Raw genomic sequence first — 14,702 nt, 5'->3', positions numbered from 1 at the left:
ACTAATTTTGACCATAGCCCTATAGGGAATAGGGTGTAATTTGGGATGCACCATATTCAATCACTGATGTAATTACATTGATGGTGGCATCCAGTAGGAAACCGGAGCAGAAACTTTAACCAAGCACCTTGTATCGCGTTACTGCCTGTAGGTAGACAGCTGATACAGCTGATAACAATCTGGCAACATTCTCCCCCTAACATCCTAATGGTTTTTTAAAATGGTCTGAGGGAGACACGGAACAGGGGGTCTGTTCAGGAGGATGTAATGTTACAGAATGTTACAGAACATTCAGTTAAAAATGTATTGTGTAGAACAGACAGATACGATTGCCTATCAGATAGAATAGGGATTTGTGTAAGCTCTATCATTCTACTATGTACAATATTTCACAACGTTGCTGATAGATGTGTAAATAAATTAAGCTGACACAATTCCCTATATTCTACTTGACAGACAATAGTATGTATTCTGCACAATACATGTCTATTTGAACTTTCTGTACTGTTGGACTGTCCTAAACATGTCTCTATTGTAACAGTGCCAGGGTGTGTGAGTGGAAAGTGTTTTAGTAATTAGGTGGGGTTGCTTATATTTGTTCTATTCCAGAAATGTGCCAGAGTTTGCCATTATCAACAGCGACCCCATGAGCAATTAGGGTTGAGTGCCTTACTCAAGGGCACATCACCGGATCTTTCACCTTGGGGATACAAACTAGCGACCTGTCAGTTACTGGCCCAATGTGCACAAACTGCTAGGCTACCTGCCACCCTGCTGCATTTTGGCAACTTCTCCTGTGTAATTCCTTTTGAAGACACTTTTACCGGCGGTGAATCTCCGTTGTTTCTCCTTGTATTTGCTTAATTCCTTGTGTCCTCTCTCTTCTCAAAACACATTGGAGGGCAGATCAAAGGTTCCTTATCTCTGACCTTTTCCTCCAACGCATTTAGAGAAAAAGACAAGGAGAGGGGATACAAGTAAATCAAGGTGATACAATTGAGATTCACCGCTAGTATGTATTATTTTCGGTACCCCTGTCACACCCTGATCTGTTTCACCTGTCTTTGTGCTGGTCTCCACCCCCTCCAGGTGTCGCCCATCCTCCCCATTATCGCCAGTGTATGTATTCCTGTGTTCCCTGTTTTTCTGTTGCCAGTTCGTTTTGTCCATCAAGCCTACCAGCGTTTTCCCCTTGCACCTGTCTTTTTCAATAGTTCATCACGTCCCGCCAGTTCCTGGTGGAGGCTGACGCTTTGGATGTCGGAGGGGGGCTGTCCTGTCACAGCGTTCTGCCCTGGAACTCAAGTTACATCCCTGCACCTTCTTCTCCCATTTCCTCAATGCCACGGAGAGGAACTATGACGTGGGGAATCGTGAGCATCTCGTTGGTGAAGATGGCACTGGAGGAGTGAAGGCACTGGCTGGAGGGGGTAGATCATCCGTTCCTTGTGTGGACCGACCACAAGAACCTGGAATATCTCCACACCGCCAAGTGTCTCAATTCTAGGAAAGATAGATGGGCCCTACTTTTCACCCGGTTCAACTTCTCCCTCTCATACCGACCAGGATCCAAGAATGTCAATCCCCATGGCTACAACACCAGAATCTGAGACCATCCTTCCCACCTCGTGCCTGGCAACGGCACTCAGCTGGGGGATAGGGAAGGTTTGTAAGGCGCAGCATTCCCAGCCAAAATCCGGGTCTGGATGTTTATTCCTGATGCCGTCCGCTCCTCGGTCCTGGAGTAGGTCCTCTCCTCCAGGCTTGCCTGCCACCCGGGCTCCCGTTGGACCCTGGCCTTTGTGCAACAGCGCTTTTGGTGGCCTATCCTGATTCCTAACGTTTCTGTGTTTGTCGCCTCATGCACGGTCTGTGCTCGAACAAGACTCCTCGGCAAGCTCCGGCTGGTCTCCTTCAACCTCTGCCTGTCCCTCACTGTCCCTGGTCTCACATAGCCCTGGATTTCGTCACGAGTCTCCCCCATCTGATGGGAACACCACCATCCTGAGCGTCTGCTAAATGACTTAAATGTAAATGTAAATGTAGTGGATCGGTTTTCCAAAGCCGCCCACTTCATTCCTCTCCCCAAGCTACCCTCTGCCAAAGAGACGGCCCAGCTCATGGTGCAGCACGTCTTCCGGATCCATGGACTCCCAGGAGACATGGTCTCCGACCGGAGTCCTCAGTTCTCGTCCCGGTTCTGGAAGGCATTCTGCACACTCATTGGGTCGTGGTCAGCCTGTCCCCCGGGTTCCAGCCCCAGTCCAACGGCCAGTCGGAGTGAGCCAACCAAGACTTGGAAAAAACTCTTTGCTGCCTGGTCTCCGCCAACCCCACCACCTGGAGCCAGCAACTAGTGTGGGTCGACTACGCCCGCAACAGGCTTCCTTAATCTGCCGCGGGTCTCTCGCCCTTTGAGTGTTCCCTGGGCCCCTGCTCTTCCTTGAGCAAGAGGAAGAGGTCGGCCTTCCTTCGGCCCTCTGTACACATCCCACTTTCATGTGTCTAAAATCAAACCCATGTCTCACAGCCCTTTGTTTCCTGTTTCTAGACAGGGCTCATCCCAACAATAAGGCGCGGCACCCAGAGTATATTCCTACGCTCACACACACACACACTGAGCAGCACAACGTGTAGTGTGATGAACTGACTTAAGCCTCAATGATGCTCTCTTGGCAAGGCAAGGCACGCCAAGTAAGCTGGCTGCCGACCAAATGGGAGGTAGACAGAGACAGAGAGAGATCATTTGGACTGGCTTTCGCAGTCTTTTTCAATAAAAAATCATTCAATTGTATGCTGACTATTTTTATTCAGAGATTATTGACTGTCAATGTTTTGTGGTATACTGGATGAGATACTCCATGTGCTGTGATACTTTTGATCCAGTAATTAAGACAAACAAATTGTATTCAAATGAACAGACTATTCCTTGTCTGTTCATTTTGTAAGTCGACCACATATTCATTTTTGGTCATCTATGAAAAGGATAGCATGAAACGTATAGGTGCCCTAAGGCAAATATCTTGATCTTATCTTCATGGCACGGCTCTCCTTTGAAAAACGCATTTAATATCTACAGGTTATTGCTTCACAGAGCTGGACATGTGTATGCAAATACTCGTGAACATTTGAAATATTTACCATTGTGTGTGTGTGCGTGTGTGAGAAAGAGAGAGATAGGGAGAGAGTGACAGAGAGAGAGAGAGAGAGAGAGAGAGAGAGAGAGAGAGAGAGAGAGAGAGAGTGACTGAGAGAGAGAGAGAGAGAGAGTGACTGAGAGAGAGAGAGAGAGAGAGAGAGAGAGAGAGAGAGAGAGAGAGAGAGAGAGAGAGAGAGAGAGAGAGAGAGAGTGACAGAGAGAGAGATAGGGAGAGAGTGACAGAGAGAGAGAGAGATAGGGAGAGAGTGAGAGAGAGAGAGAGAGAGAGAGAGAGAGAGAGAGAGAGAGAGAGGCATGCACACCAGTGAGGCAGAAAGCAGCAGTTTAGCACGTGTCTGTGTTAGTGGACGGCATCTATGGTGCTGAAATGCACAGGCTGCGGGAGACAGGGAACCACCTGAGGATATTCAGCGTTGCTGCAACCTACCTATGTGTTTCAAGCTGCTTCCTAACAAAAAGGAATAGGTTACATGTTTGAGTAGGCTACTATATGTTTTATTGACGAGTCAACAACAACATTTGAGATGCATCAACTGTCAATTCCGTTCTGAATCTATCTGTCTATCAATCCGGGGAGAGGTCACACGTCAAATAAAATTAGCTAAAATACGCCGCTTTGTGGCCACATTGAGTAGGACTAAAACGTCGGCTCCGTGCCTAGAGAAACTGACGGAGACGGAGATGAGAAGGAGAGCTTGAGAGTACCGAGGAGGGATGGAAGAGAGCGGGAGAGAGAGAGAGAGACTGTGATTTTTCTTTCCTTTCTCGGCCTCTTTAAAAAAAAATCTAATTGCCCCGTTGGGAGCCCGGGCCAGTATTCAGTAGGCAGGACCTTTTTGCAGCTGCACTGCCTATAATTGGCATTCCTCCACGAGTGGAACCACAGTCGCAAATTCGACCAAAACCACCCCAAAACAAATTACCCCCCCATCCATACCTCTCGCTCAGGTCGACTCGTTAGTCTATCGCAAACGTCACTCATGTTGCGTGGGGCGGGAGAAGCGAACTTGGAGTTGAATTGACGTCCGACAGAGGGAGAGAGATAGGAGAGACACGGAGAGAGGCAGAAGATACACGAGCCTGTCTTTGACAACCTGTTCAGTGAGACGTGCGCATCTCAGCTGTGCCGCTTTTGGCCAAGGAGTCCATCACATCGTTCTCAGTCTGCGCACATACTTCCACTGGCAAACAGTAGGCTACTTGGAGACGCGAGGGGAGGAGCGGTGTAGTGTATGGAGAGTGGGACTTTATTTTGATAGCCTATAATTTCCAATAACCTACGCGGGACTGAACTGTTTAAAGAAATAAGAGGCGTAAGAAATAACGCCGAAAGGGAGAGAATCGGAGTGATTTCGGACTGCATGGGTTTATGAGGACTCCGCTTTGTGGATACAAGGAGCGGCTCGAGCCCCCTAAAGAATCCCAACGAATGCCTCCGTGCGTTAAAAGTTACCCGGTGAATTATTATCACATTTCTACTCTCTTTTGAGAATTGGTATACATCGAAATTGGAACTAAGAAATTCTACGAACCCGGAATACTTAAGTGGGGATACCTACATTTACAACGAATTTATGGTAAGACATAAGGTGGTCTTGAAACGGAATTATCGCTGAGCCGCGTCGTAGACTTAGTTTCAAGACAGCCCACCCGCTGCTGCGCTGACTACACCTCTGAGCAAGGTAAATGAAATTCGACAATATTGCTGTCAGTGAACCCATTTACTGCGATGTTTTTCCAATATGCTTCACTTATGGACAGACACATTGACAGTAGGATACTGTCTTAAAAGTTTGATCCTGGATATATTATCTTCCTGCATGTTATAGCCTACGATTTGAATATGCTTGTATTTTATTCCCTAACTAGGCTAAGTAGACTATTCAAACGTGGGACGTGTGTAACCACCCGTTTATGTGGAAAGGTCGCCATCCTCAATGGGGTGAGGTCAGAGAGCGCGTGCAGACTTTAGTTGCTTTTGAGACACACAAGTTGCGCTAGATATAAACTAGTATACACTATGGCCGACTTTTATAAAATAGATCATTGCATTTCCCATTTAGACATATTATGGGTCATCATGCAGACTAGGAAAGGCTCAATCAGTCGCCAATTTGAGTGACAAAGTGCATCAATAATTTTTATTGACTCGTTTACTACTACGTCCCTTTAATAGCCATTCGATTGAACCACAATACAACATGTCAGTTAACGTGGTCGATTTGGCACAGTTGTCTATTGCTTATCACTCCATTTTTATCGCCTGTTGGGTGAGGAATGTAGCCTATTGGTAATCTTGGAAATGTTCCATTTTTTCCCCCGAATGAATGCTACGGCTTTTGTCCACAGGTCCTGTGTGTGTGAGTGTGTACACCCACATGTGCTTAATATAGGCTATGCGGTGGTGATATGCAGGTAGGTGCATGACCCCAGCACTCAGGCCACCATTTGAAATATTGTTATGCTCGCTGCCCTTACCTGCCGGTTAGCAATTTTAGAAATAAACCGTAATTACTTTAGGCAATCCTGTCAATCCCGAGAGGACAATGGCAGAGCTTGTCCTGTAATCTTTTGATATCCAGAGTCTGCAACTGAATTTGCCGTAGTTTAACCCGGTTTGAGACAATGCATGCGATTCGAAATTACTTTAACCCACGAATTATTAGGATTGTATTATCTATGGAAGGTAGTTGACACGATTCCCGGACAGAACAAACATATATTTGATAGACTCCCCATTTGATAGACTTGTTCTCTCGTCTGGATTATAAACTAGCCTACTGGAGCCGTTACACGCCACAATCTACCGTGGCTCCTTTGATCTAGTCACGGTGCTCTCATGCCCTCTTCTTATTCACTCAAACCTGCTCTTCTCTCTCTCAGACTATTTCCAGGTTATGAGGGATCGCAGCTAAAGATGGAGCTTTTCTGGATTTTGTTATTTTCTATCATCCACCCATACACACGAGGGCAAGGAGTTTACGGTAAGAGATACGAAAGTGTGTGTGTTTGTGTGTCCATTCAGTTTAATATGATGGTAATAAGTGGCGCAACTATTGAGTTATTGCACAGTGGACACAGTCCGGTTTGGTTAATTTTTTCCCCTATTCATCATATGATCTTAATTGTCTTGTCCCAGTAGCCTACATGTCCTTTATCGGTGTCATTAGGCTATAATATTATTAAAATTAACTATGATAATAATTGGCCTAATGCATATCCACCTCTGGCTTGCTTGGCACATGCAAATGGTCTGTCATAAAAATATTTCACATGAAAAGTTCATTGTAAATGAGAAAAAGGTAGGAGGCTTACTAAATCCTCGGTAATGTCTATTAAATCACCAAGAAGAGCATGGCCTCGGGCAGATTCCTAGTAGGCTATTGCATAATTACCATTTTGAAACCTACATAGTTATCATTGAACATACTACGGGAGCGGCACTGTACTGTCATATAGAGTAAACTGCCGATTAAAAAGGCACACGCTGCCTAAATAGGCTAATTAATAAGAATGAGGTCTGAAAACTATTTTTTTAGTTCCACTCGCCTGGTGGATGTGTTGGCCGGAATTGAATTCGACAAGTGCCAAAGATCAACACCACATAGTTTCTCCTGTTCGTGACACACCAAGCCTCTAGGCTATATCAAGAAATTGGAATGAAAGAAATGATGAACGTCGTATTTAAAGGCTACAGGAGCTTATAATGTGACATTCTGCTCCAGGGCAGCACATATGCACAGATGTGACTGTTGAAGAACTTAGACATTTAGCTGCGTTGTGTGTAAGGAGTGAGGACATAACTGGGATTTCAAAGGAACAGTCGAGAGGAATATTTTCGTTTGGTTGCCATTTACTCCACAATGCAAAAAAAGTTTGGGCAAAAAATAAATAAGGTTTCTCCTAGTGTGGAATGGTTGCTCTACCCTTGAATGGTGTTGAATCTCCAGCCGCTACAGCTGAACTGCTACAACTGTTTTGTTTACTTTAGGACCATAGGATATTTTACTCTTGTGACAGGCACCACAGTATACTTTATAGGGGAATCGGCACTCTAGTTGAGAAAAGCATGTTTCTGCGTAACAGTATGACAGTATGACGAAGGAACGGTTTGAAGCCAAGTAGATCATCTTCGGTGCAAATTGGACAGGTAGCCTATGCTCATTACATTACAATTATGTATAAACCAAGGAAAGCAGCTGCAATATTTAAAGCTCTCTGATCACACTTTTACCCTTTCCAGCTCTCCAAACAGGGGCACGACACACTCTAACTGTTAAATGTCAAACGCAGGGCGGCTATTTAATTAATAAATATATATCTTAGTAAATATTTTCACTAGCCTTACTTTGAGAAACGGCCTGTCAATGGCGATGTGTCTGTCTACTTAGAGCGTTGGTCCAGTAACCGGAAGGTTGCTGAATCGAATCCCCGACCTGACAAGGTAAACATCTGTCATTCTGCCCCTGAGCAAGGCAATTAACCCACTGTTCCCTGGGCACCGAAGACTTGGATGTCGATTATGGCAGCCCCCCGCAACTCTCTGATTCAGAGGGGTGGGTTAAATGCGGAAGAAACATTGGACAACTGACTAGGTACCCCCCTTACTTCTTGTGAAAGCCTAAATGTATAACATGCTTATGTTTTGCATTGCTAAGGTTATGCATTGTTATTTTGTCTGATGTAGTTTATAGTATTTGCTCAGTTGTCCCATGGGCCCTGTACAGTGTGGATTAGCAACATGGTTGCGCTCAAAGTAATAAGTATGACCTCAAACTAGTTAGAACTTTACGTATGGTCGGCTTGGCGTTGCGGATCCGAATGGGTTTGGTGAGCTCATCCTGAATAGATCGTTTTGAATTCAACTTTTTTTTGCGGGCTATGTGAATGAATGCATACACTACGCAATACAAATGACCTCCTAACGAACTAGGCCCATTAAAAAATTACCTTGCGCAAACCCAAAAGTTTACAGGAGATGAGAGAGAGTCTAAAGTCAGTATTATTCTATTGCATTCTTGGTCATGATGATGATTCTTCGCTTTAGACTACGAGGAGGAAGGACCTTAGGCGTAATAATTCCCTGTGCAATCAGCAAACGCGTCTGGTCTCCTGCTGCCTCGGTTAAATATGTTACACAGGTGCGATGTTACACAGGTGCGATGTTACACAGGTGCGAGACTGAGAATTATGCAAGAACAGTAGAAAACGTCAGGAGATCTGCCATGAGCTTGGCACACGACTGTGTATTGAGAAGCTTTAAAATGGGCTTTTCCTGTTTTTGGAATGTTCTCACTTCCTATGGAGACCGATGCAACTCGCTGTCCGCTGGGAACCGAATGCCACAAGCACGCCTGATTTGATGCTACTGCTCCGAAAGCCCTTTTATGCCTAACATATTCGTTAGCCCTGTCATGAAGTAAATAAGTAAGCCCTTTCAGAAGCAGAAAAGCCCACAGGGTTAGCCTATCTCCTGTTAATGTTGCCTGAGGCAGCTTATTGTCCAAGTAAAAAATAAAATACATTGTAGGCCTACATTCCCTGCCTGGACAGGACACAAGTGTATGTAGGCTTTTCTTTAGATACTGTAGCGGCTGACGCTACTGTTGCTATCTCACCTCGGACTCCCGTGATCCCTCGTTGCTTTACTGTTCATCGATTGTGCTGCTTTGCATTTCAATATTGTTGTCTGAAGCTTCCAACACTCACTCACTCTTCCTCATCCTCCACACTCAATCAAGAGTGGTGCTAACATGAGAGAGAAAGAGAGAAATAGAGAGAGCTTCTCTATTGAGGGGTCGTTATACAATCGAGGGATCAGCTATGCATCTCTACACCTAGGCCTAATGGTGTAATTCAGATTTGGGCAGGGTCGGGCTGACCCTATATCTGTGCCTGAAAAGGAAAACTTCTACCCAGAGGATGGAGAGCATGGACACTCTTTCCTCACAACTGATGAGGTAATTTAAACAATGATTGGATTGTCATGAAGGGTCACTAGTTACACTAAGTAATGTTAATCATTTCTGTGCAACCAAACATACATTGTGCCTTTGATTTCCATGTCAATGCGCAGGTTGGAATTCACTCTCTCTCACTCATGGACGGCTATGTGGTATAGTTGTTGATACACACACACTGTATCTACTACTGTATACATTAATTGAACTAATGGCATCTCTTACTTCGTTAAGGCCCGTGGCCTAGAAGACCAAAGGTATTGTGCCAGTGACCACCCAAATCTCCAGTGATTTAACTCTTCTTCTTCCTCATCCTCCACACCTTTTTGTTTGTTTCTCTCTTTTATGTCTCTCACCGCCTCGTGCGTTTATTTTGGATGCTGAATATTGCCCTTTTTTAATAAGCATTCATAATTTATCCATGGCTGTGAGGCAGGGGATAGCGAAGGAGGGAGGGAGCGAGAGAGGAAGAGAGGGGGAGCGCAGAGAGGGGGAGTGCAGCTAGTGATTACAATCTTCTCACTTTTCTGCCCTCACTTTCTCTCTCTCTCTCTCAAACATTCATTCACACACACACGCACGCACGCACGCACGCACACACACACACACACACACACACACACACACATACACACACATACATACATTCTCTCACTCCCTCTCTCTCTCTATTGGTCTCTGCACGTCCATGCAGTATTTAAGTATCAGGCTCTAAATAATAAAGCAAGGTGACATAGTCCACAATGAATGGACAACACCTGCTTACTTTCCATGACCAAACCACACTCTGTCTGAAGTTAACCTTGCAATTAAAATGCAAAGCCCAGAGGGTGTGTCCTGTGGTCTAGCAGTGGCCGTCCTGGCTGTAGTCACACATACTCCTCTTTCTACTGGAGTGGGTTCAATCCCCACTCCAACCCTTTGTACTGTTTCTCCCACCTACCTGTCTCCCCCTCTGTGAATTCTTTACTGTCTAAAATAAAGTGCAAAACAATATTTTATAATGAAACACATTCCATAATTGTTGAGGGATGACTATTTTGTCGCATTCAGTTTTATGAGAAGGCAGATTCTTGAATGTAATGATGCCAAATATTTCCTTCAAGGCCCTACTGGGAGTTTGAATCGTATCAGGAATGTAAAATGGATTGTCAAATGAATGGCCACACATTACTGTACACGCACGCACACACACACTCACACACACAGAGTAAAATAGGCACCTCTGAACCTGTGTGTATTGTAAATACTTTCTTCACTGTCCTGATATTTTTAAACCTGACTTTACTCAGATTCTCACTCATAGGTTCTCACACCGACAATGACAATCTTCTCGATTTTCTGCTTGCTCACACGCATGCACGCACGCACACACACCCACACACTCTCACCCCACTCACACACGCACGCCGTGTTCTTAAAAAATCTGCTCCACTCTCTTCCCTCACCAGTCAATGTCGACCATTGTTGACTGACCTTTCCTTCTTTATTATTCTTTAATTAAAGTCCTTGAGAGTTAATTAGTTAGGTGACTTGCCATGAAAAAAAAAAATGTAAAAGAAAGAAAAGAAGGAAAAAAAGAGAACTGGTGCCTTATGGTGAAATTCACAGACCTGGGTTCAAACACTACTCAAAATCATGTAGAATACTTCAGCTAAACTTAATTGTGCTTGCCTGGCACAATTGAAAACAAATAGGCAGGGTTTGAACATTTTGCAACTATTCTGTCTGTCACTGCGCTCCAGGAAGACTAAAGCAAATGCAAAAGATTTCAAGTAGTAGATGAACCAAGGTCTGGAAAAATCTGCCACCGCCGTTAATTAAGAAACCACGCATCTTTTGCCGCCACGTTTCACTTCCCTTTTCTATCCACCGTCTTTCCTTTTATTTACCGCTGTGAATGGAAGTATTATCCTGCCACTTACTCAATACGGCAGTATAAACTGTATTGAGTCCCCAAGCCCCATACAATGTCAGTCAGGAGCCATTTTCAGACAGAATAGAGGCCACAATGTCTTTCTTTTAAGCTGGGAAAGAGTAGAAGAGAGTGGAGGAGAGAGAAGATGTTGACTGGGGACTTGGAAGGTTGAGAGCTGAGCTATTCTTTCTCAACCTATTTCCTCTATCTCTTTCTCCACTCAATCTCCATCTCTCTCCTCGTTTCTGGTCTATCTTCTCTCATTCTCCATCACCTCTATATTTCTCTCATTCTCTATCTCCTATCTTTTTCTCTCTAACCTTTCTCATCTATCTACTTTCTCTCTCCCTCTCTCTCCTTTCATACTCTCTCAGTACCTCTCACTTTGTAATATCCTCCTATAGGCAGAATGAAGTGGAAAAGCACTATAGATGGAGAATTGATCTCACCCCTGAGATAGAGAAGAGAGTGAGACAGATATTCTGTGTTTGTGTGTGTGTGTGTCTCCTGCTCTTTCTCTCTGTGTGTGTGTGTCTGCCCTCCCCTCCTTCTCCAGTTTCATCTAGTTAGTGCCGCTCTGTTGTTGTTGTCAGGGGGTGGGAGGCTGGATAACAGCTCAGTGTTATTGGACCTTCCTCTCCATTTGTGGCTCCCAGCAGGTGGCCTTCTCTCCTGCCCTCTCTCCTCTCTCTTACACATGTACACACATACACAGACACATAAGCATGCATGCACAGACACACACACACACACACACACACACACACACACACACACACACACACACACACACACACACACACACACACACACACACACACACACACACACACACACACACACACACACACACACAAATCCTTGAGAGAGAAGGATAGTTCATTCACCATTTCCTCTCATTTCCCCAAGTCCTTGTTATTTATTTATGTATTTTGTATTTATTTATTATTTGATTTATTTCATATAATTTTAAAAAACATACATTCCACACCTGAAGTGAAGCCGCTTCAATCAAATTCCCAAATCCCTCTGGCAGCCCCCCCACCCCACAGATGTTATGATTTTTCAGCCGTATAGAAACAGGCTACCTGGGGGCAATACCAGAATAGATGGTCTAATGATTATGTCTCTCCGCAGCAAAATCTGCAGAGCTGAGATGATTGTATGCCCCATATACTTAACATTTTGTTTGTGGCAAGAATTTTGTATGGTGCAGCTGTCAACATTAAGTTCCTCAAATGACAAACAAATTTGTGTCCTTAATGTAAGGCAGACAGACAAGTTCCCCCCCCTCTGCTTGCCTCTTCCATTTCTGCGGTAGTGCCCCATCTTTTCATCTATTGAGCAAGCCTTCCCATATATTTCCAATAGTTGCCTGTGAGACATAACTACCATTCCTTTACATAATATAATAAAAAAAAATAGACTTCTGAATAATTTTTTCTATATTATTTTTTTATTTTCGGCAATTAGTATATTTGAGGTTAACCATAACATTTGTAATATCCTCCATCTTTTCTGGAGGATGAAATTGGAATTGTAACCAATGCCTGGCTTGTTTGAGAAAGGGCGATAGATACTTTGAACAAGGTTTGGGTTTCAATTAACCAAACCTGTGTAAGGGCAAAAAGTTCCTTTTTGAACAACAGATGAGCTTTTCTTAGTAATCTACTGGAGAACCAATTACTGTTTAAGTAAACATTTTGTATAAGTGAAGCTTTTAGTGAGAGGTTTAATATTGAATCATTTTAGCCCACCAAACTCATTCATTATAATATAGACATGCACATTTTATCTTGTCTGGCTTAGAGTTCCAGATAAGGATAAAACATTTTTTCTCATATGATTTGAAAAACCAGTCATCTGGAGTAGGCATGAGATATGACTAAAGACTTAATCAGTGTAACTTTCCCATAAATAGACAGGTATTTACCACAGTTGCAGGATCTTTTCTGTTTTTTCAAATTTTCTATTGAAACGTATTGTAGAGAGTTAATTTATATATGTTGTGACGTGAATATCAAGGATGTCTACTGCACCATCAGACCATTTTACTGTTATTTCATGGGGTTCCGGCAGTGTGGTTGGCTGGGTAGCTGGCTAAAGGTACACAAAAATTCTATTAACCTCAGGTCACAGCCCAAGTCCCGATCCACTGGGGTTTACTGTAGCATCAACCCCTGGCCTGACGGGCATGTTGGCTAGCGGGAGCTAGCAACGTCGCAGCAGCCCGGGCCACCTCCCAACGGGACAGTTTATCCCCAATGCTTCCGCCAATTAACTTCCATGTCAGGGGTCGCCATCTCGAGGTGCACGTCCCACTAGGAAACTTGATGAAATGAAGAGAGCTTTACATGGTTAGGGAGGGAGGGAAGTTGGGAGGAGGGTGGAGGGAGAGAGAGAAAGGCCCTGACAGCATCATGAATGAAATGCTTAAACACAGTGCTGATGAGCTGCAGGATACCTTATTAAAACTATTCAACCTGGTTGTGGAGAGTGGCTGCTTCCTTGAAATTTGGAACCAGCGGCTCATAACCCCCATATATATTAGAACCTAATAACTATAGGGGAATATGTGTCAACAGTAACATGGGGAAAATGTGTTGCTCTATTCTCAATGACCAAATACAGACCTTCCTCACACAACATAATGCTCTCAACAAAAAACAAATGAGCTTTCAGTCCAAACACAGAACAACAGACCACATACACACATTACACACACTAATAAACCAGCATGTTCATCAGAAAAGCAGAGGAAAAGTATTTTGTTGATTTTAAGAATGGTTTTTGATTCCATAATGAATTATGTTACAAAACTCTCCAAAGTGGCGTTGGGAGCAAAGTTTACGACGTCATACAAACTATTTACACGAACAACACATGTAGTATTAGACTGAACAATAATAAAGTAAAGTGAGACAAGGATGCAGTGTAAGTCCAACCTCGTTCAATGTCTACGTCAACAAACTAGCAGTGTTGCTGGACCGATCTGCAGCCCCTGGACTCACCCTCACAGAAGAAGAGGTCAGATTATTTCTCTATGCAGATGACCTTGTCTTACTGTCATCAACAGATCAAGGTCTACCCAGATGACCTACTGTCACCAACAGATCAAGGTCTACCTAGATGACCTACTGTCACCAACAGAGCAAGGTCTACCCAGATGACCTTCTGTCACCAACAGATCAAGGTCTACCCAGATGACCTACTGCCACCAACAGATCAAGGTCTACCCAGATGACCTACTGCCACCAACAGATCAAGGTCTACCCAGATGACCTACTGTCCCCAACAGATCAAGGTCTACCCAGATGACCTACTGTCATCAACAGATCAAGGTCTACCCAGATGACCTACTGTCACCAACTGATCAAGGTCTACACAGATGATCTACTGTCACCAACAGATCAAGGTCTACCCAGATGACCTACTGTCACCAACAGATCAAGGTCTACCCAGATGACCTACTGTCACCGACAGATCAAGGTCTACCCAGATGACCTACTGTCACCATCAGATCAAGGTCTACCCAGATGACCTACTGTCCCCGACAGATCAAGGTCTACCCAGATTAACTTCTGTCACCAACAGATCAAGGTCTACCCAGATGACCTACTGTCCCCAACAGATCAAGGTCTACCCAGATTACCTACTGTCATCA

At 44.1% G+C, this 14,702-nt stretch overlaps 1 protein-coding gene across 1 annotated transcript in view; it reads left to right on the top strand.

Annotated features, from left to right (window-relative positions):
- The first annotated feature begins 4,127 nt into the window (after positions 1-4,127).
- Positions 4,128-14,702, top strand: part of LOC118402723 (MAM domain-containing glycosylphosphatidylinositol anchor protein 1-like) — a 416,200-nt gene continuing 405,625 nt past the window's right edge. The window contains exons 1-2 of the mRNA XM_035800916.2: positions 4,128-4,842; positions 6,044-6,144. Of these exons, the coding sequence (XP_035656809.2) occupies positions 6,078-6,144 (67 nt within the window). The 5' untranslated portion in view covers positions 4,128-4,842; positions 6,044-6,077. The remainder of the gene's footprint in view (positions 4,843-6,043; positions 6,145-14,702) is intronic.

This window comes from Oncorhynchus keta, chromosome 2 (genome assembly GCF_023373465.1).
Source record: "Oncorhynchus keta strain PuntledgeMale-10-30-2019 chromosome 2, Oket_V2, whole genome shotgun sequence".
Lineage (NCBI taxonomy): Eukaryota > Metazoa > Chordata > Actinopteri > Salmoniformes > Salmonidae > Oncorhynchus > Oncorhynchus keta.
Note: the sequence above shows the minus strand (reverse complement) of the source record. Positions and strands in the feature narration are given on the sequence as shown.